Below are 23,699 nucleotides of genomic sequence, written 5' to 3'. Positions count from 1 at the left end.
GTCTTGGGTTACCTAGTTGCCCCAATACCATGTGGTGCAGTAACCTAAGCCATGGTTGCCTTTGTGATGGTCAAGCAGGTTGATTAGAACAGGCTCTGCTTACATCCCCTGTAATACAAAAGGCTTTGTGTTCAGCCCAGTAGTCCTGTCTCATCTCCTCTTTCAACTCTCTTCAAGAATTGTTGACCAACAGACGATGGCCATATAACCATTACGTGCTATAAGCTCAAGGAATGAGAAATGTAAATCATAAAAACAGATTGTGATTTTTCTTACATAATTGCATAATGTGTTCATTTATACAGTATGCGTGTTTGTGCATGTATATGTATACATATATAAGTACACACACCACACATACACACACAACTTTTATTGTACACATAAATTTAAGTTAAGTTTAATCAGCCATGTCTAACCTGTTTTCCTGTTTCCTTCATTAGTAGTCAGATCAAACACTGGGACTGATATAGATATTTGCAGTGATTCAGCAGAGAGCTCTAAAACACCAATGTAATTCCTTCCCCCTTGGTTTTCCAGGAACTCTGTAGCTGGCTGGCTGTGTGCATGTCCAAACACAGAGCTGGTGACGCACATGCACTCCTATTGTAAAGCTTGGTTTACACCTGTGGCCTAAAACCTTACTGAATGTGTGTGTGGCATATTACTGATCCCTGTGTTTTGTAGGTTGTTGGATACATATAAAAGTATGTGAGAATAAGATATCCTCGCAACAGGATAATGCAGGCTTTACCCTATAATATTATGTTGGTGTGACATCAAAAGCCTTCCTGTTCCGTCACGGACTCACCAGCCAACTTAAGCTTAACTATAGAATCCTAAGCCAGTGTTAACATATGCCGACAGCTAAATTAAGCTCCTAATTAACAATCTCATGCTGAGATAACATTATGGGATAAACAATGTGCCAGATAACTAACATGGATAAATACCTACTGAAGGTTTGCTTATAATTTTCAATAATTTCAAACAATCTCAAGTTATATTAATTTGGTGTATTAAAATATTTCTAATTAGACATGATTTTATTTGGTATGAGACAAAAGAATACAGAGAGTAGGGTTAGATGGAGGTGGTTGATTCACTGTGGCGAACCCTGAAGGGAGCAGCTGAAAGGAAAGGATTTTTTTTTTTAATTGAATAATGAAATGTATTTTTAGCACATTTTGAATTTCTCAAGAATAACCCCAGTCTCAAAAACACTGAAAACTGACTGACTTACAAATTCTATACAATGAATAAAGCAGATAAAAAGACAATCCCTCATTTGCTATTTGAGGGATTGAATTCTTACATATTTTGGGCCAAAAACATGTGTTTTTCAGCTTTTTGTTTAATAAAGCTTTTCAGTTGCTTTCTGTGTAATTAAAGCTTTTCTGTGAAATTTAAAAAACCTGAGTAAATCATCACGTAATCTTATTGAAAACAGGAGCATTACCTTTTGCATTTGCATTTTTGTGTCATACTCTCATAGAACTAAAGACATTCGCAGAATTCACAGTGTCACTCTAACTTAATCATGTATCACACACACACTATACAAAGCCAATAGTAATAGATTCTAGAGTAATTTCTATTGTTATTTTCTGGCTTGTTTTATACTGTAATGATCTAATAGCTTAAGAGATATATCCTAAGCTTAAATATCATCAGTGGAAGAAATAAACTGACAGTGTGTCACAGATTATCTGAATGCAACAAGTCTGCGGTCAAATCTGCTGTTCTAAGCTTTTTGCTACCTGTGGACCACAAAGAAAAAAAATTCTTTCATGGAGTATAACCCTACTTAGGGGGTGGCATGGTGCAGGAGGTTGCGCAATCGTCTTTGAAACTGAACATTCCTGGTTCAATTTCTGGCTCCTCCTAATGTGTCGAAGTGTTGTTGAGCAAGACACTGCTCCCCTGGCGCTGGTCGATGGCATGCCTACTGCTCATGGCTCATCCATGATGGGTTAATTGCAGAGAACAAATTTCCCAACAGGGATTAATAAAGGATAGATTATTATTACTTTGTGATATTCAGATTAGTCTACATTAAAAAACTGAGTCTGCTATGATTTTAAGATTAAATTACAGCAATTAAGTCAGACTTTCACCTCACTAACAGTCATTAGCTCGCTAAGATTCAAGCGCATGAACACATTGACTGAGCAATGAAATTCCTGGTAAACAAAACAGTGACGAAATTATTTGGCTTTAGCACAACCTGTTTCAAGCTAATAAAGATCAGCTATTATCTTCAGTCAAATGTTGACATACCAACCAATATTGTAAGTATCCTCAAAATTTACAAGTCAGCTTAAAATTTATATATTATACTGTACAAGGGTGTATCCAAGCAGAGGCAAATCTGCACAGTTATCACTTTCTATCATCGCCAAGTTTCCCAGATATCTAATGTTTGTGAAGCGTCCTATCGGCCCTAAGGAGGATTCTCCGATTGTTTTTTTATCATGCTGGGATTTGCAGACCCAAAGACTGAATTTTTGGCATGAATACTTAACTTCTAAGAAAGGTTATAAAAGGTTCACCTCCAACATTGACTTTTTTTTCTTGCTTCATGTTTTGCCCCTAATGGGAAAAGAACTGTAGCTAACCCCAAACTTTCAAAGAAAAAAGGTTCAAAGAGCACTCTACCCATTATTTTCCTTTTATTTTTCAAGCTGTTATAATCACACTACAAAACCAAGCTCTTGAAAACAAATGAATAAATATTTTATTCAAATCATGGGATGGTAAGAAATGACAATTCCTCTGTATGGCCAGTACTGACAGGAGAAACTGACAATAAAGCTGACTGATGGTTTTTAAATCAGGACAACTGTATTGGCCAACTGGTTAATTTAAGACATTTCCAAAATCTCCATAAATTTGAGTCATGATCAGACAAGTAATCAGTGGTTCATACTGAAATCCTAAATGGAAATTAGTATGTAATACACTTTTCCTCCAGCTGTCAGAGTCCACATGGTCAACATTCCATTTGTGACCTATGTAGTAGGTTCCACTCAGTCACATGAAGCCAAAGTTAAATGTGGACCATCAGCGTGCAAAAAACAAACAGTACATCACCAAATTAAAAATGTCTAATGAAAGTTGTGTTAAATATTTAATCTCAATGTCTATATTCACATATTTTTCATCTAATAACATATGTTGTACATAAAAATAATAATATAAGAACTGTTGACTGGCGACCAGTCCAGGGTGTACCCCACCTCTCACCCAATAGCACTGGAATAGGCAACAGCGTTCCCTGCAACTCTGAGTAGGATAAGCGGTCGACAATGGATGAATGGATGGATGGACATAATAAACGACACTTGATGACGGGATGCATGAATGGAGTGATGGGTACAAAAACTGCAAATATAAAGCACTCGTTTGATTGAAAGCTTAAAAATATCACTTAAAATAAATAGGACTTTAGACTAACATGAGTTATAATGAAGCAGAGGGGGGAAAAATCAATCTAGATACAGGAGTTAAACAGATTTCACTCTGGTGTAATGCACCCTCTGATATTTTGATATAGCACAGCCAGTGGTAGCTTCAGTTACACTAAATTTAAACTAGAGAGATGCCACACATAGTTACCCATGCCTCGCCCAGGGAAACAAACATCTCATTCATCACTGGGTGCTGGGACCCCTTTAGTTCAGTAGGGTTATGGGGTACCCACATGGAGCTCTGGCTCCACTTGTGGACCTCATCCAAGGATATCCCGCCACTGTCTCCGTCCCTACATTGAGCAGTCTTCTGTGTTTTATAGATCACAATATGGTGGACCTCAAACTCTTCTTTCACCTTAAATACGGCTCCTACCCTAAAATAATACTAACATCTCATGAAAACTGCACCATCTTTCTCGTCATATGAAGTAGCAATGCACGTCTTTTAAACTTTTTCTTTTTATATTTTTAGTGGCTTGCGTTGTCATAGATATGTCAGTCCTGTATGTTGTATTATCAAGTATGAATGTAATTTGTAAAAATAAAAATGGACATTAAAAAAATAAACAAATTGAACAAATGTAGATACCCACAAGCACAGTGAAAATTAAGTGCTCGGAATTAAACGCAACTTAATTTGCCAGTAATAGCTTGAACCGTGTTTCATCTTTTTTTTTTCTGATTGTATTCAGGAAAGCAAATACTTCTCTTTAAGACAACTAATACTTGTACAGCTGTTTGTCTGGGTCATCGCCTCCACCCCTTGATAAGAAAGTCTAGACGAAATACACACATATACAACACACCTGTAAGAAAGTCTCGGGAGTGCTGACACACTCACCTGGCGATGTGGCACACAGCATTCTTCCACTCCTCTCCTCGTTAAGATTGCAAAACTGAGGGCTACAGACGTGCTGGGACGAGCGGGATTCTCCTGCTCTAAGTACCACCGAGTCACCAGAACCTGCCGTCTGCCCTCTGCTACTCTCTTTGGGAGCTCAAAATAGTCTACCATGAGAGCGATGTAATTTCAGTCTTTCAGTCTTTCCCACGTCAAGGACTAAGAAGTGCATGCTCTTGGATCAAAGGAGTGGACCCATGACAAAATTGCTTTGTCCACTAGCTGTTCTCGAGTCGATATTTCACAGATAGCTATTCTTGAAAAGGCAAACCGGAAGAACTATAGAAATATCCCTGTTTGTCCACAGATGAACTCAAACCTGACAAGTTGTTGCAACTTCTGTCATGGGGTGATTTCATTATCCTACATCATTCTCTCTGGTGTCACTGGTGGCCGCTTCCATATGCTGAAAAGGCTGCAATAAGGAGAGACACTTCTGTCATCCTGGTGGTGGGTCAGCACTACTGCGCTGGTATGGTAGAAGCCAACAAACCACAAAACCTTCTCTCAACGTGTGAGATAAGACAGAGGACCAGAAAATTCCACATATGCAGAGTTATAACAGCAAGAAAAATAAAAAAAATCTAGACAAGGTGACATTGTGAACAAAATGTCATTCATATTCCCCCTTACCAACAGCTAGGGGGTGGTGTACCCCGCCTATCCTTTCATACCCCCCGCCATCTGAACCCCTCATGACATGTCTGGGCAGCAAGCCAGTCAGCTCCACTATAGACTTACAACTCTGCCACCCATAAAGGGCACCTCTGCCCCCTGCCTCATACCACCTCCAATGCCCAATAAGGTCATTGCTCGTGACCTGCATAAGCCTAACTCACGAGTATCTATTTCTACCACTCACACCACCACTTCACAATAGACACACTGTTGTAAGTGGTACTTCAGGAAATAGTTAAATATATATTATAACATAAAATGGCTTTAAATATGTTCATGCATCAACAACTTTTAAAGGGAATCTAGTATTGATATGTATAGAAAGGTGTGTTTAAAAGTGTTTTCAGCATTTTTGACCAAAAACCAATGTGAACACATAAAATGTCTTTGTTTATCATAGTGGGTGAATTGAGAATCCAGAGAAAAAATATCACTTTTAAATTCTTGTGTACTATGTTCTATCAGGATGCTACAGTGCTCAGTCAGTGAAAGGCCTTGCTTTTGACCAAAAACCTTTTTAATTTAGAAATCAGGAGCATAATACCACCACAATACTGAAAAGTGTAGCTTTACTAGCAATGCAAATTGCAATGTATACATGAACTGTACTATACCATTTTGCTTGCTGTAGACAAAACCTGTTAATATGGAGATTTAGTTTTCTGCAATGCAAAGGCTGTTAGTGTTACATCTTCAATAGTTAGATTTACAAAATTAGCCTCATCAATCTCTGCGTCTATCGACCATGGTGTCCCAACTATTGTACCACTGGGGACAAGGGCTTCTTTTTTGGAGATAACCTGTGGTTCTCTTTTCTGATGTCCAACGGCTAGGTCAAGACATCCAAAACCAGAAACAATGACAACCGTTACTGCATGCAATAGAGAGTGAAAAAACAACAAACAAACAATTCAAGAATGACGAGACAAAAAACAACTGAAGAGTTTTGTAGAAGGCAAATGGATCTGGGGCAATGGCCACTCACTAAGCAAGTCAGCACCTACAGAAGGTGAGTGTTAGCTGATGAATTTCCTAGACAGAGGGACAAACAACATACACTTCCAACCATATAGGGACAAGATTGAGAGAGTAAGTTTATCTTCTGCAACAGAGTTATTAGAACCACGACCTTTCTATTTTCACAGCAATTATGGTTAGTGAAAGCCTGTTTCATGGAATATGTGCCTACTTAGCTAATAACATGGGCATCGGACTTAAAAGAAAATACAGTTCAGGAGACCCTGTATTATATATTACAGGACCAAAGATCAAGAATAGCTGCAAGACTGTCAGTTTGACGCCACCAACTATATTCAACTTTCAATGCTAAAAATCAGATTGCCAGTCAACCATAGGGCCACATATAGAGACATAACCAGCCCCCATTCACACGTCTGGGCACTCTAGGGTCCCTAATTAACCTACTGCATGCTTTGGATTGTGGGAGGAAACTGGAGAACCTGCAGGAAAGCCACGCAGACATGGGGAGAACATGCAAACTCCACATAGAAAGGCCCTCCTGTCGGAACTAAACCAGGACCTAACCATTGTGCCGTAACGCCTTCATCCTTTCTCTTTGACCTAAAGAGCAAAACATGCAAAAAACTAAATTGAATATTCTCGCACGATGGGTCACATACAGTGCAGTTAAAGCAAAGAAAGTTACTTTAATCTAGATGGTTATTTTTTATATTTCTTGATATTAGACTCTATTGCCATTTTCAAATACACCTTGTCATACTTCGGAATGGTGTGATTTGGACATGCAAAGAAAGTTGAATCGATGGAAATTGGAGACATTATATTATTGCTAATTGTAAATATCACTTTCATCACTGTCTAAAAGGTTATGCATTTGTACTTGCAAAATATTGATGTGATGTGCTCACTGATCACTGAAGCTTGAACTATATATCACCCAGCCCAAATGCTTAAATTAAGCAAATCTGTATTTTATCACTATCAATCATTTGTGAGCACTATTTTTTAGGATATTCTCTGGCCAGCTGATTTCCAGTGGACATTGAATTTCTAAAGTGATTAGAGGTACTTGCTGACATCATATCTAATCAGGGGAACCACCTTACTTTGAATCTGGCATCTAACAGAAGAGTGGAATATTTCACCACAAATAAGAACCTGTTACCTGAGAGGTAACAAAATCAGAAAGAAAGAAAAAGAAAAAGAACCCCTTAAAGTTAGATAAAGAGGACAGTTCTTTCAATGAGAGACCAAATTTGTAGTGGTTTGTACTGCACCATCTTGTGACACGCAGACTATAATTATTGTCTTTGATTACACATCCATATCAGCACTCTTTTCATAAACTAGTCTTGTAGCACATTGTAACCACTGTAGCAGCTCATAAAAGGAGACTTCTAGTTGTTTCCTTTATCTATTGAGAAACTAAACCCCTAATAATAGACTATATTTAACCACCAAAAAACATTTTCATGGATACCTATTCAGCCCTAATTCAAGCAACTTGCAACAATACAAAGTTCTGTTGAGAAGGAAACCAATTGTCAGTTATAAACCACTGAGGTTCCCCAGGTTGTTACAAGCCATAACTTGCACCTTGGCTTCAGAGAAGGAGTGAAACTCCCTGTAACTTGGTGAGCTCCTACATTACTTTACACTGCCGTTATTAATTTGGACAGGGGCCCCCCTTTTGGGCCAAGTCATACAGTCTAGAGGAACTAGATTAAAATCACTTGCACAGTGGTTCTTTTCTTCCTACGCATATTCCAGCTGCAATTTTTCCCCATCTGTGAATCAAACTTTTATTTTGTCAGGAAAAACTGATTTAAGATTTTACATAGAGCCAATACTTGGCAAGACTTTTATGAAAAAGACAGGGGCAAAACAGTGAACGGTCCCAATGCTTTAATCCCAAATACATGGAGGGAAAATGAAGGACAGATGAACAAACCAAAAGATATTTCATGAATTGTCTGTTGTTAAAGTAAATCTCAGCCTAAAATCAGCCTGTGCAGAGTCTAAGAAATCATGTATGCTTAAATTTGCATCCTTATATACTGCATCAGTTGTAAATAAATTGACATTACCTTATCCGTGCAACCTAATGCAGATTTTACAGGAATGCAACATGAACAACGTATTCAAATTTATCCTTTTTTTTGTTTGTTTGTTTTTTTTTTTTTTTCTATAATACAGTCATTTTTTAACATTCTCTGGTGCATCAAGTCCTTGCCAGTGTGGAGCCCGTATTTATTCAACTTCGTAAAGTTGCACACCGCATGGCATGGTCACAATAAAACATTACTTTTAAGGAATTTGTAATTTTGTGTACGAATTGTCAGATCTACAGTATATGCAATGCAAATCGTAATTTCTGAAAGTCCAACATCATGTATCCTTCAGAATTGTTTTATCACAAAACATGTCCAAAACATGAAAATATACAATCCTCACAACCAACTAAAATGAAAATAGACTCCAAATAGTTTTGTCATTTCAGTAGGCATTAACCTCAGTCAACAGCTCAAACCTGAGGAACAGATGCATCGTCTTAAGGCGTCTCAATTATCGGAGCCACTAATTTGCCAGAACGTAAAATAAAATTTAAAAAGAGGTTAGATATTGCAATGTAACAATACTCTTAGGCGTAAAGGCAACTATACACCGATACATTGTCACAAGGATACAAAGACAGTCAAAAAATATAAAAATATAATTACATTTTTGAAGTTTTAGATTTACATATTTACGGTTCATTTTTTACAATGTAAAAATTGTTTTTTATCAAAATGTTATCACTGTGTCTCAGGACAAGCTAATTTTAAGAATTTGAATGACTTGATATAAGATAAGAACACAGATTGAGCAGATTAATGCAAAAGCTATGCGGACAAAAATATTTTAATCACAAAAATTATAATGTACCTTTGAACTTACATTTGAATTTTGATATTATCCAAATTCTGCAATTTCAAGCCGCGATTATAGAGGTCTATATTTAAAATGAAAAGTCAAGCAGAGGAACGAAGAAACAGTAATTGCGGACATTGAATGTACAAAGTCAGATTCAAAGCAGCTTTATGTGTAACCTGTCCAATAAATATCAATGGCTGGAGTCATGAGTAATTACATGAGATACCTCAAATTGTCAATTACACATGCTTTGTATATATGTTTTAAAAATCATTGTTGTGTTTTTCCAGTTCATTTCAGTACAAGACAGTTATTTGAAACATGTCTAGTTATTCCATTCATCAATATCTTTATTAACTCATTTATGTAGTTTCAATTAGTTTACTTCAGGACCTTATGAAAGTATATTTACTTGAGTAAATAGGTTATTTGTTCTATATTACAACAAAAAATCTGAATATCTTTGATTATTTCTCTAATACATTCATTATTGGAAAATGACTCTTAATATTAAATAAAGAGCAAATGATAATAGACAAAAAAATAATATTGCCATGCAGAAAGCCTGTCCCTGTCTGCATGGCAATATCATTTTCACAACATTCAAACTGTCCCCCTGTCTGCCATACTGTTACCGACAAAATTACAGTGATCTATCTCCGCTGTGGAACTGTGTAAGCGTAGAGCCTTCAGAATATTTAAGGACCATGTTAAAAGTGATAAACTAACGGGAAGTTACAACAGCAACTTGCATGGCAAGTTTTGACAGCATTCGTAGAGCTTATAAGAACTGTTACAATAACAACACTCGCGCTAACCTGTTAGCATATCGTGCTAATAACAGCTGGCGGTAACATTAAAACTCCCTGATTGATAAAAATGAGGCATGACACTTAAATGGCTTCATTTCAAAACGAGGGTATAAAACACTGCGTGGGCTCCCCTGTTTCTTTTTTTTAATTATTTTTAAAAAGCCAATGCTATAAAAACGGTGTCTGCAAGCTGCCAGGGGTAAATTAATCAAGTTTTGTTTTAGCTAAGAAAGGTGACTTATCGGAAGTTACACGCTATAAACCATTAGTTAAGCGCTTACCTGCGGGGCCTGATGGCTGCTGCTGCCCGTCCTCTCCGAAAATCAGCCTGAAGTCCAGCTCCTCATTCCCGGGGCAGTTTGTAGCAGTCATCGGGTTTGACAGCAGGGGCTTCTCCCCCCGCAACTCGACCGTCGACCGCGAGAGCAATTCACGCTCTGGTAAACTACCGCAGCATCCAACTTTTACTCATTTAAGTCACAACTCCTCAGTTTGTCGCCATGTACGGACCCCGAACCCGGTGGTTCCCCCCACCGCCACCGCCACCCCTCCCGACCGCGTTCGGTCAAATCCAACCGATAAGTCCTTCGCTTTCCGCTCCTTCTGGCCAAATTCTGGCTTCAACTTCAGAGAAACTCGCCTCCGTACCACTATAACTCTAAATCTCCCCCTCCTTCTGATCAAGAAAGGGGAGGGAAGCGGCAGTTTCCCCGGAAAGGATTACTGTTCGTTATAGAGCCGGTAAAATATTCCGAACGGTCGTCCCGGCCTCTCTCTCTCTCTCTCTCTCTCTCCCTCTCTCTCTCTCTCTCTCTCTCTCCCCTCGGAGCTCCTATCCCAACTTTTACTAACCCCGCGTGACAAGGCAGTGCCAGCGGTGATGTCAGCAGACACAACACATAGGGCGCGCGCGGGGGCGCACGCACTCGCGCACACGCGCTCACACGCACACACGTAAACAGTTTACTTCTACTGACTTGCTTTGCCTTTTCGCTTGTTGTTGTTGTTGTTGTTGTTGTTGTTGTTATATTAGTCGCTAACGGCAATAAACTCGTTTATTGCCGTTCTTCAGTTTTTGTTTGTGACTTGTCCTCCATTCACTGGTCACCCAGCCTCTGACTGAATTCTTGCGTTATTTCTCTACGAGCCAAAGTTGCTTAGTATAATTACTGGATGCACTTTTTACCTCTAAATCCCCGGGCTTGATGATGTTCCAATCAGCGGATAAGCCTGTTGATGGCACTACAAGCAAACAATGTGATGGTGCAGCTTTTCTTTTTTTTTTATTAGTAATGACTAGATTAGCAAATCTCCTCAAAAGAGTTGTGGGTTAGGTTTAACGGCCTTTTTGGCTGAGGTAATTTGTGCTGTTGTTGTTGTTCAACTGACAATTTATAAGATTCCAAACATACAGTTCACCTAATTCAATAAAATGTTGGAAAAATATTACGAATTAATTTTCTAGTTGACTATGTTTGCTAGAAGGTTGCAGAAGAAACAGGTTCGCTGTTTTCATCATTGGCTGCTGTTGAATATTCCAGTTGGGGTTGGTGCATTGTGCTTCCTCTCCACTCAAGTAAAGAAATTATGAAAATTTGTGTTCTTGTACGATTTTATAGCAGTAGGTCCTTGTTACATTAAAGATGATGAGTTATAAAAATTAATTAATACACTTTTATTATATAACACAATAACACTGTTTTAGCATTCAAACTTTGTGAATGCTGATATCACAGTAATGAAATTTTGGCTCTGTAAAATATCTCTTGTTTTTTTTCCAAAAAATCTAACAGATTTTTGTTTCAATATTTTTTGATATCTGACAAAATGAAAAATTAGAGATACATCCTCAGCCCGAGAACAATGAGATAGCGCATCCTGCTCTGGTTTCATTGTCAACAAGGGCACTTAGGACTACGACCCCAACAGATGAACTGTCAAAAATATAAAGTAATTCAAAGTTTCTCTTGTTACATGCTTTTACTGCTTATGATAACTTTTTTTGTCCACTTTAATATGAAAACAGCATTCATGGCTAATTTGTGTTTGCTGTTTACTTGTACTCATAAATCATAAATTCATGCTTAAATTCATATCCAAAATTAGATAAAAGTGCTTTAATTAATCTCTCGAATGTATTTGATCTAGCTATGTCTTTTATGGTTACAGTATAAAAATCCATAAAATTGGAACAGAGCTGTTATTTTACAGGTGATTCATTTTGCAACTAAGCAGAATGACATTGAATCAGTTACCCAGTTTTGTATTATTCCTTCACATAAACAAACAATGCACAGTAACTGTGCATTGTTTGTTTATGTGAAGGAATAATACAATCATCTGTATGTACTTTGCAACAAACAAAAAATATTCTTAACTGTATAAGTAACAGACAGGCTAACACATTCTATAGCTACAATGTGTGGTTTTAACCCCAAATCAGTTGTATTTGTATTTGATTACCCTGTACAATTCCAAACTTCAAATATTATGTACTATATGTATTATATATATATTCCAACATACAATCACATTAATTTTGATCTTGGGAAATAATCCAACAAAATTAACTTGAATGCTGGGCAGCATTTAGGACACCCACTCAAATTTACAGATATGCTCACATACAGACATAGACAGTCACAAACACACACACACACACACACACACACACATACACAGACTCGCGGGAGATCAAAAATGTCTGCTTCTATCATGCAGATTCTTAATGTTTCACAGAGGTTTATATGGCACTGATAAGCAGACTTATAAAGCATCAACTTGTTTCAGATCGAGTGCGTCACAAGTTCTGCCTGTCATAGATTCAGTAAAATTGCACAACAGCTTCCACTTGTATGAACTCCTTGAAAAAACAGAAAGAAAAAGGAACTAAATAGATTTTGAAAATAAAATTTTGCATTTTACTGTTTTTTTTTATATTTATACTGCTTGCACTTAATAAGTAAAAATGGTATGCTCATTTGAAACTTTACAGAATGCTACCACAAAAATGTTAGTAATTCATTTAGTTTTTCAGAACTCAAATTACATACACAACAGAATACTTCTGACAATGACACAAACCATACAACTAGAGGTATGTGGGTGTAGAGACAGGCACAATGTCTATGAAAGCACAATTATTGCATTTCCTGTGGTCTTTAGTTCCAACCAAAAGCAAGTGGTTAAACCTTTTTGAGCTGTATGCCATCTTCTTTCCGTCATTCGTAATTCTTTCCCAAATTAATTTCTCTGTGAGACATGATACACAATCAAATTTTCCTGATACTTGAAATCACCATAGTAAAGCAGGTCTGCAGATTAGGATGAAGACGAATTTCTATATTAATTTCCAAACAAAAATGACCAGAGTTTTTAAAATCCTAACAATACCTATAAAAATAAAATGTGAAAAGATTGTTAAAATAAACTGAAATTGCAGTGTTATTAGCATAAAATCTTCTTTTCAATAGCTGGGTAGACTTGCAGTATTTAGAGCACTATAACGGCACTATAATTGTTGCTGTTGTTATTATTGTTATTATTAGTAGTAGTAGTGGTAGAAGTAGTAGTATTATTATTAGTATTATTATCATTGTTGTTGTTGTTGTTGTAACTGGCTGTGGTGGTACTATTCAGCACTGGACCAAACTTTCACCTCTGCAGCAGCCATGCCTCATTACTTACCCAAGTCTAATATAGTATACCTAAGTTATCTTAACAGATGACCTTTGAAGGGAGAAGATAACAAAAAATGCGTGGGAGGTTGTTGATGTGGTTTGTGATATCTTGTTCTTGTAAAGAAAGTTTTGAAAAAAAAAAAAAAAAACATCTGCCCCCACACTGGTTTGAGAGGTGTCACTCTTTCAAGGATTATGGCTTTTACACATTGCACAAATGCAAATGCAGCACTTCGTAGAAAAAGGCATAATGTTCAGTAAATGTCAACAAATACCACACTGCGCTGTGTCTGTATCAGAACTTCATCTGATTAGGAATTGCAGACTTTCTGAAGTAATGATAGCGTAGAAAAACAGCTTTCTTTACTGTAAATAATTCAATCTTTTATAACCTCATGAAATACTGGAGATATGCTAAACAAAGTTCAAAGAATAGATAACATTTATTTTGTTGTTTTTCCTTTGATTGTGATAAAGACATTGGCAGAGGTTGCAAAGTTTGGTTACTTGACTTTGTCAAAAATGATATTGTACTGTATTGTAGAGTTGAAAGCCTTTGCGATCTTAGTCCCGATTGTGCTGAGGTGACCTTAAATCTTCCTTGTTGATTTATGCTGCCCCCCAATGTTCAATCTGTAAAATTGATATCTTACTGATTGTTCAATCCGATCCCAACAACTGGTCCAGTTATTTTTTGAATTCAACTGATTTATTTATCCAGAGGTGTTTTGCCTCATCTTAGTGGCTTCTTTGGTTCTCTGAACGATGTATGTTGAAAATTTCAGTTTAGCAATAACACTGTTTTGGTATAGTGAAAAATAACTCTGTTCACTCTTTCTTTATTCCATGTTAAATAAAAAGGTAGTTCAGAGGGATTTCTTTTTGACAGTATCGGTTTAGCCACCATGTGACAGACATCATGTTCTGAGGGGGGTGCAAATCAATGCGTGAGCTGATTCATTCAGCACATGGTTCATGTACAATCAATACTAGTGGTGACAGAGTCACACACGCCCATTTTATGTTACAATGTAAAATCACATATGTCCCTTTAAGAAACTTATACACAAGATATGTTAATTAAAATACATTGATGAATACCTGCAGAAGAATGTGTCCCCCTGTAGAGTCTCTCTGGATGCAAAAGGAGATTAGGCTCCTTTTATTATTGTTCATACTCAGTGGCAAAGCAGCACAACGGGATTATCCCCCTAAGAATCCCAGGATATGCCCATGTGGAGCTTTTAATTAGTAGCGCTGTATTAAAAGAGTACATATTATACAGCAAACGTGAGTGTCAGCTTGACTGAAAGCAAGTTCTGACAGAATAATCCAATAACATGTTGAACAGGTATCTGTAGGAATGGTAAAAGATCAATTTGATAAGATTCTATTGATGGCATTTCATGTTGTTCAGCCTTGAATAGGATCATTGTGGACAGTTATTGACACTGTTGTGTCACAGACAGTGCTCTTTCTCATGCTACATGAATCGAATACAATCTATGACATTGCCAAACTGCAGCCAATGCTGATTCACTGTGCCCGTGGTCCCTTGATTGATTTATTGTCAGAACAGGCGCACCATGTTCAAGAGTACACCACAAAAAATGGGAAAAGGTTAGGAGATTCTACTCTGGCAGTAGTTCTATGGCCTGCTTTGGTGGCCAATTGATTTACTGTTTTAGGCAATCCTTGAATTTCAGAGTACTGAAACAGGAAGACAGCTAATCTCATATTTGTGTCAATGACATATTATATTGCTCATTCATTTGGGCCAGATTATTTTTTAACATGTCAGCATTTATTTTAAAAAAGCTAATTTATTGTTCTTTACGGTAAAAAGATACACATAGAAACACAATAGATGCCTGCCTTATGGAAATGAAACGCCGGAGACTAAAAAAATATGAAATTCGCTGGTTTTACGTGAAAATAAAATGCGATTTGCAATTAATTGAAAAAATACAAGGTTGGCATAACAATTTCAATATACAAATTTGAATTACGTAATCAACCTGCGCCTCTTGACGTCATCAACATGCGACAAGAAAGCGTGGCTAAACATGGCAGTCCACCGCTGGTAAATAATACTGGACGACAGCAGCAATACTACTTTGCGAGACGTCAGTCTCCACTTTTAATGATCTAGAATCCATTTTTGATAACTTTATGCGTTCTCTCGTTTTTTACTTGCTAATTCCTGCTTGCTCCCGGGACGTTTTTGGAAAAGGGGATTTCAATGTCAGCTATTTTGGTTTGGTGACGTTGAGAGCCGTTCGCGCTGGTAAAATGTTTCGGCCAAACATTATCAGAATGTCTTTCAATCGTCGGATTAGTTTTTTCACGGTGCCCGTTCGCTTTTGTCAAACGGCATCTTTGTCAGAAAACTCCGTGGTTATTCGTGTTCCTCGGTACATGCAGAAGCGCGTGGAAACGCTGAAGCAAACCCGAGGCAAAATCAACGTCCACACCGTCAAAGCCGGAAAGCTTCTCATTCAGAGCAAGAACCCCGAACTCAATCAGTCTGCGGGATATTTTATTGGAAAGTTTGAGACACCCGTTCTATGCTCGAAAGGATGGAAACACAACAAATCGTTTGGGGATCACTTCACGATCAACAACACCAAATCCGTGGCACCCTTCGTTGCTGGGAATGCGATGGAGGACGCAGAAAACGCCACATTGGGGACTTTTCAAAATCTGCGGCTTTGCAAGGAGCTGGTAGAAGCTTTGAGCAGACTGAGTATCACCCATCCTACTACTGTACAGCTGCAAACTATCCCCAAGGTCATGAAAGGGCACAATATTCTCTGTGCTGCCGAGACAGGCAGCGGAAAGACACTGAGTTACCTCCTGCCGATAGTTCACAAATTACAGCTTAATGAAGCCTCAGACGTCTATGGTGGGAGTTCAAAGGTTCACTGTGTAGTTCTCGTGCCCTCCAGAGAGCTGGCGGAGCAAGTCGCATCTGTGTCCAGGACCTTGTGTGCTCCGTTTGATCTGCTGACAAGGACTGTTGGTGGTGGACGAGGTGTAGGACACATCAAGGCAGTCTTTAAGAAGAATACCCCAGATATTTTAGTCGCCACTCCTGGCGCTCTCATCAAGGCCCTGCGGAGACACTGCGTGGATTTGAGCGAGTTGAGCTTCCTGGTGGTGGATGAGGCTGACACTATGTTTGACCCCAGCTTTTCTGACATGATACAGGACATTTTGTCACATGCCAACATTGCTAGTAATCCCAAGGAGACGCAGAGCCCCACATTGAAAGCCCAGTTGTTGGTTGTGGGGGCCACCTTCCCAGGTGGTGTCGGGGAGGTTCTCAGCCAAGTGACAGATCTTGGCAGTATGGTGGTGATCAAGAGCAAGATGCTGCACTTCCTCATGCCACACGTGAAGCAGACGTTCCTGAAGGTTAAAGGTGTGGATAAGCTCCTGGAGCTCTACCAATCCATCAAACTCCTTCAACAAAAGAAAGGAGAAGGTGCTGTTCTGGTCTTCTGCAATAAGTTGAGCACTGTCAATTGGCTGGGGTATTCGCTTGAGGAAATGGGGTTACAGCACACACGTCTACAAGGGGAGATGCCTTCCAAGGTGCGTGCTGGAATCTTCCACTCCTTCCAGAAAGGAATGGTAGACATACTGATATGCACAGACATTGCCTCCCGTGGCCTGGACACCTCACGAGTTCGCCTAGTTGTTAACTATGACTTCCCAGAATCTCTCACTGACTACATTCATCGGGCAGGAAGGGTGGGAAGGGCAAGGAGTGTGAGTAATGGGGAGGTACTCAGCTTTGTTACACATCCCTGGGATGTGGAGCAGGTGCAGAAAATTGAGACTGCAGCACGTAGGAAGATGTGTTTGCCAGGAATGGAATCACATATCCATGAGCCAATACACAAAGTACCTGAATTAGAGGAATAGCAGTATTGAAGTATTTTTATACATTATGCTTTGTATGTTGGATTTTTCAGGAGTAATCGCCAACAATTACAGCACTGAACACTCAAGAAAGTATGAATTTATTTTTTCCATTATGGTGTCCAGATTATCTTTTGTGACAAAAGCACTGGAGAAGAAAACTATTTTTTTTCTGATCATGCCAAATTGAAGCAACTGCCGTACTGATGGTAAATAATGCACATGTGCACCATAAGGTCCCCCCAACTCAAAAAAATGTTTTTCAAATGTATACATGAAATACCCTGCCAATGTGATTGTGCGTCTCTATATGTGGCCCCTTTGATTGACTGCAGGCTGCTCCAGGGTCTACCCTGCCCCTCGCCCTTTGTGTACCGGGATTGGCTTTCACCAGATGACTGTGACCTGTGCAGAATAAGCGGTATAGACATAAATATATGTAAATGCTAGCCATATGCTCGGGGGACCTCCCGCTACTTTCTGCCCTGTGTAAGCAGGGTTCAATACCTGCCCCCATTGGCTGCACAGAGGAGAAACACTATAATTATTTAATAATGACAACCAATTTGTTCATGATTATGGTCTCCACAAAGATTAGAATTGTCTATGATATACCAATTATCAAAACATTAATTCTTCATTATAAACCACTGCTGTTACACTTACATGTTATATTAAAAACATGGACAGCTGTTCCAGCTAAATATAGCACCATGAAGTTTGAGCCTCTTTTTTCAAATGCACAGTTGTATTTTATTAAAATATAATTTTCTGATATTAATTTTCATGGTTTTGGATCTGCTCATCAGTCACATGATAATGATTTAATTTTCAAGAGTATAGTAGAATATAACTGCAGAAGAATAAAATCGCAATGATTTCACTTTGAGGTTTGCAATTATTTTGAAGTGTGAGACAGTGATCGTTTCATCTTTTTTCATGCCTTTAACAAAGTGAGACAAAAGATGGGAAGTAATTGGTCTGATTGTCAACAGTTTAATCGTATTAAGTGTCCTACATTCATTAATGAGGTGTGGAAAATCCCATAATTAACTTGGATTTACCTTTAAATATCATATCTCGTACTATTCATATGTGACCACTTGATGGCGTCACTTGTCTATTCCAGTTTCTGTGCATAAGCCGCACAAATGGTGTTCCTGGGAGGATGCTCAAGCTACACACACCCTTATCATAACATCACAATTTCTTATGATGTCTTTTTTATTCATTTTAGTAACTTCCTTGTTTACAGGATAACTTCTTTAGTTAAACTTCTAACTGGTCCAAGCAGGAGCCAAATCCAGACAATTGTCAATGTAGCAGGTCTGTGTTATTCAATGCCCACCCCTTTATGCCTGCAGCTGCACATTCAAAGAAAACCCCACAAAAGTGTCAAAGAAAATCCTCCAGAGTGAAGAAAACCCCAAGTATTATGGTTTTCCAGATTGTATTTAAACTGGTTCAGGAACCTTTTTTTCTATACAACAGTTTGGAGGTTGGTTGTATACATTAGTTAAATGTCATTTGTCTGTTAAATGAAAAAGGAGATTTGGAAAAACATGATGCATGATTTCAATGTCAGGTTTTTACCTTCAATAGAATAATTTCACAGTGTTTTTTTTAAAATAGCACCCCCCTACCCCCAAAATGTGTCAAATTACCCTAAAATCCACTTGTGAAATTAAAATAGGAATCCGAAAATATGGGGGCAACACAGTAGTTAGTGGTTCTGCGTCACTTCAACAAGGTCCCTGGTTTGGTCCAGACGGGGCCTTTCTGCGTGAATTTGCAAGCTCTCCGTGTGGCATGGGTTTTACATGGGTTTCCTCCATTGTCCGGTTTCCTCTCACAGTCTAAATACACTCTGCAGGTCAATTGGAGATCCTAAATTGAAATAGTGAATGGTCGTATGTTTCTATATGTGGCCCTGCGATCTACTGGTGACCGGTCCAGGGTGAACCCTGCCTCACGCACAATGGCAGCTGAGATAGGCTCAACCCCTTCCCCCAACCCCATGACCCTGGCTGCAGGATAGGCGGTAAAAGTAACAAATTAATGGAAAAATCAGCATTAAATTTTCTAAAAATTGCCATTCAGGAGTTGATCAGGAAACGAGAAAAAAATCAATGGCCAGAGAAGTGCTCAGAGCACTCACTCAATCTATCTTATTTTACTTGACCTTTGTTTTAAATGCAAATTGAAATAAACCTCTCTCACAGCAGGCCTGCTGTGTTTTTGTAATCCTGTAGCAATGCATACTTTGAAAAGGTGTTTTATCAGTCATGTAACACACCCACCTGCTTGAGGCCGTGGGAGGCTGTAAGTGTGCATAGACTAAAGCAGACAGATGTGTTACACCTCTGAGGGTTACTAGGAGCTTCCATCAGAATGTCTGGAATTTAACTGTGATTCTCTGGCTGGAATTAACATCTTTAAACTTGCCCCCTAGTTTAGAGTCCTATTTCACCTAGCCGTACCCTGACGGGGATCCAGCATCCATTTATAGTCCACAAAGGGGAATGCTTCCAGTCCCACAGTTTATATTAACATACTGTCAATTGACCCTGGCAAAAAAGATAAAAATGAATTCAAGTTTTCCTTACTCAAAAAAAAAAGTCAAAATGTAACATTAGTTCTCTGTGTTATATGTAAAACCGATGTTAAAAAAGACAGTTGACCCTCATTTCCTGTGGTATTATTTATCCACTGACAGTGAGCGCCTGTATTTTCCACCCCAGAAATCATGCCTCTAAGTCTAGATAATCCATGTACTTTGCAGGCAGTGTCAGTTAGAGTAAAGCGGGTGAAGTTTTGGTTTATAGAAAATACTTGCTGTATTAACAGGTCACAACTGGCCCGTGCAATATCTTTAGGAACCAGGCCATGATTTCTGAATTGAGATATTACACTTAAAAACATATAATATTTTTATTTGATGCTATAAGATAAACAGAGTTCCTTAGGAAGGAAGGAAACATTTTAATCTCCTTTTTTTGTAGATTATTATGGCAAGAGTGATATTTTTATTTTTCAGGTTAAAGAAATAATGGTAATGCTGCAATCCTACAAAAGTATAAATATAAAGGCAACCTGTTGTTGATATAACACGTCCTTTTATTATTTGTGTATTCTGCATTAAGGGAAATAAAGGATTCTTGTCTCCCTGAAGTCGGAGCCATACAGCAGTTCAGAGGCCAGGAGATCTCAAATATTTGAACAGGTGCTGATGGTTGGATGCCTTTCATTCAGCTATGATTATTTCTTCTCACTCATCACCTAGATTTCCGGATTTCCCATGAGGGACGGCGACATTTGATCATAAAAACTCAATCTGGTCTCGGAAAACAAAACAAACAAAAACAAAACTGAACAAAATACTCTTGTGAATGTCTTTTACCAAGATGTTGTTGTTGAAACTCTCAGCACCAGTCACTGTATTACTGTTCCAGATCCTTTATTTCAGCAACAGCTCTCATAATGTGCTGTGAAACTACACCAATACAAATCCTGCACTGAGAAAGCTAAAGGGAAAGTAATCGAGTATTAGTAACGAAATACTTCACTTCCTAAAGAATAAAGTGGACTAATTTCTCTCAGTGCTAATATTTTGTGTTGCCCTAATCCTTATCCCTAATCGTTTTACTGTTGATATAATGACTGTTGAAGTACTTTTGATGAACTAAAATGCTGCCTTGTGGTTATATATTTAAGTTTTAAGTAATATTTACAACTTTTCTGAAAGATGTTGGTGCTTTTTTTTTCTCTAAGCAGAACCAAAAGTTTTTTTTTTTTTTTTTTTTTTTCAATCTCAGTTTTACTTTACTTACTAGAAATTTCTCAATAATTAAATGTCTAAAGGTGAGCTTGTTCGGAGTTATTATTTAAAGGACATTTCACCTCATGTTCCAGAGGCTTCTTTTGTTCAGTTATAGATTTATGGTCTTTCAGGGTAAAAAAATCGGAAAATTGCAAAAAAAGAAATAGGTCTATAAATATACTGAATATAAATATTCAGTAGATTCTGTTAGTCACTGTCAACTATTTTCTTACATAGATCATCTTTCCCTGCCGACTTTTTATTACGGCTCACTGAATCTCAATTAGTATTTATTTTTCTTGCCTACTTTTTATTTTAACTTGGATCTCACATCAAATATATATTTGCTGGCACCCAAAATATGATTATTATAATTGTTCTTTCATCTCTATGTGTTGTTTTATCTGTACGTTGTTTTTTTTTCCTTTGCTGTTGTCAAGTGTCCTCAAGTGTCGTAAATAAAATGTATTATTATTATTAACAACAATAAAATAATAATAATAATTATTATTATTGTAATGATAATTATGATAATAATATAGTTCAACCCTGAACTATTGCACCAATAAAATAGACTGGTAAACAAATAAAGCTCCACTCAGCTGGCTCCAGTGGACACGAGTGGGGGTGGGTGAATGGTGGGTCGGTGTGAATGGACTACAAAGCGGTTAGTCCATTTATAATGACGCATTTCCTTTTTTTGCCCCACCGACGGATTATCTCCCCCTCCCCACGCACGCTCACGCACATGCACACAAGAGTCACTGCTGCCCACACACACACACACACATACATATGCACAGGCGTCCGTCTACATCGGACGTTCCCCTCTTCACTGGATGATATTTTAGTGGCGAGCAGCGGCGGGACCAGCAGCCAACCGTGGGAATCATCTGGAACCGACCGGGGCTTCCTGCCGGAGCGATGCCCCCCCGGAGGAGCTGAACGGTAGGTTCTTAATCGGATCATTACGCGGACCGCGTCCCCCCCCCCCTCTCGCAGGAGACCTGGAGATCCTTCAGTCCTTCTCCACCCCTTCACCCTCGGGCAAGCCTTTTTTTTTAAATAAAACTGCACGGCGTGCGTATTTGAATGTGTGAGAAAGAGAGAGAGAGAGGGGGGGGGGGGAAGGAGTGAGAAGGAGTGAGAGCACGGCGTGAGCCCCAGCCTCCCTCCCTCCTTCCCGTCTTCGCGCTGCGTCGGCGCGGATCGCGGCTGAGTTGCGTCCTGATGCTCATCTAATTCAACCTTAACTTGTGGAGCCTCCACTTGACTTCTCCTCGGAGGAAGGCGCTGCTGCAGGAGGAGGAGGAGGAGAAAGGAAAGAGGGGGTCGCCCGGTGAGGATTGCTTTCTTTAATTTGAATTAGAGGGGAGGCTTTTGTTTCGCCGAGTGCACGGAGTCCAAGCGGCGGCGTGGGGATACGTTTGACCGGCTGGAGGGGGACGAAGCAAACCTCCGCCATGTTAAGTTACCGTTTCGGTCATGCTGTCAGTAACGCCGCGGGGGAGGAGGTGTGTGTGGGGGGTGTTGTTTTCAACTTTTCGCCCCCCCCCCTTCCCACCCGATCACCCCCCGTGGATTGAACCCGGTAGGATGACACAATGTCGAAACCTGCGTGACGCTGTTCGAGGCGCGTCAGTAACGCGTGATCCCGTCCTACCGCGCCGGTAAAGTTAGTGAAACATTGCTTTTTTTTAGGGGGGGGGGGGCGACAGGACCCGCGTTATTTCCATCCCCGGTGGTGGTGGTGGGTCATGTGATTGGAACAGTATTCCTGGCTAACCTGCTCCCATGACACCCGGTCCACCGTGACGGTGTGCGCGACGTATATGTGTGTGTGTGTGTTGGTGGTGGTAACGTGTGAATTCACCGCGATCCCGCATTATATTCCGTGCATGAAATGTGAGGAACGGCTGCTGGCTATCTGCGACCCCCCCCCCCCCCCCTTACCCATCCCTCCTCCTGCCACACCCCTTCGTACAGACCAGTCTCTTGCCTCTCCGCCGACTCCTTGAACCATTATGGGATACCTGGAGGGATGAGGTTCCGACGTGATGTGGTTGAGAATGATCGAGCGTGTGTGAGTGTGTTTTTTTTTTTTCTTCCACACACAAGCAGCATAAATAGGCATTGCTCACGTATTTGAGTGCGGGCCACTTAAGAGCCGATAGTGTGTGTGTGTGTGTGTGTGTGTGTGTGTGTGTGTGTGTGTGTGTGTGTGTGTGTGTGTGTGTGTGTGTGTGTGTGTGTGTGTGTGTGTGTGTGTGTTAAAGGAGGTAGGCTTGACAGTGTCATATGAGATGGAGCGAGAGATGCCAGTAATGTTCGATGTGTAACAGAGTTTCTACGGCAGTTAAATAGGCAATGAAATCGTCCTGAAGACACACATAGACACACACACACACACACACACACACACACACACACACACCCTCAGCTCCCACCTCTCATGACCCCGCACCCAGCTATACCATTTGGATGCATAGAACTGGAAAAAGCAACATGACCTTA

General features: G+C 39.3%; 3 protein-coding genes across 5 annotated transcripts in view; 2 read left to right on the top strand and 1 right to left on the bottom strand.

The window, feature by feature from the left end:
* nfatc3a (nuclear factor of activated T cells 3a) overlaps positions 1-11,635 on the bottom strand; it is a 59,323-nt gene extending 47,688 nt beyond the window's left edge. Inside the window, exons 1-3 of the mRNA XM_086174564.1 lie at positions 11,604-11,635; positions 10,265-10,434; positions 10,040-10,097 (exon numbers count right to left, since the gene is read on the bottom strand). Of these exons, the coding sequence (XP_086030690.1) occupies positions 10,040-10,097; positions 10,265-10,434; positions 11,604-11,635 (260 nt within the window). The remainder of the gene's footprint in view (positions 1-10,039; positions 10,098-10,264; positions 10,435-11,603) is intronic.
* A 3,852-nt stretch (positions 11,636-15,487) lies between these two features.
* On the top strand, positions 15,488-18,248 carry ddx28 (DEAD (Asp-Glu-Ala-Asp) box polypeptide 28). The gene has a single exon (XM_086174771.1). The coding sequence runs from the start codon at positions 15,611-15,613 to the stop codon at positions 17,366-17,368; it is 1,758 nt and encodes a 585-aa protein (XP_086030897.1). The 5' UTR covers positions 15,488-15,610; the 3' UTR covers positions 17,369-18,248.
* Positions 18,249-21,933: 3,685 nt separating this feature from the next.
* Positions 21,934-23,699, top strand: part of LOC147217966 (talin-2) — a 100,551-nt gene continuing 98,785 nt past the window's right edge. For 2 of the 3 annotated variants that reach the window (XM_086174617.1, XM_086174615.1), the window contains exon 1: positions 21,934-22,133. The gene's annotated coding sequence lies outside the window, so the exon portion shown is untranslated. Of the gene's footprint in view, positions 22,134-22,398; positions 22,525-23,699 lie in introns of those variants that run through there. The other variant, XM_086174616.1, reaches the window with a different exon arrangement.

The sequence above is a fragment of the Fistularia commersonii genome, chromosome 27, assembly GCF_037954325.1.
Source record: "Fistularia commersonii isolate RoL2024-O1a breed Wild chromosome 27, RoL_Fcom_v1.0, whole genome shotgun sequence".
Lineage (NCBI taxonomy): Eukaryota > Metazoa > Chordata > Actinopteri > Syngnathiformes > Fistulariidae > Fistularia > Fistularia commersonii.
The sequence above is the reverse complement of the archived record's forward strand: the minus strand, read 5'-3'. Positions and strand labels throughout refer to the sequence as shown.

Excerpts from the sequence above, each read along its gene's own strand:
- ddx28 (XM_086174771.1), top strand. The coding sequence starts at position 15,611 with ATGCGTTCTCTCGTTTTTTACTTGCTAATTCCTGCTTGCTCCCGGGAC.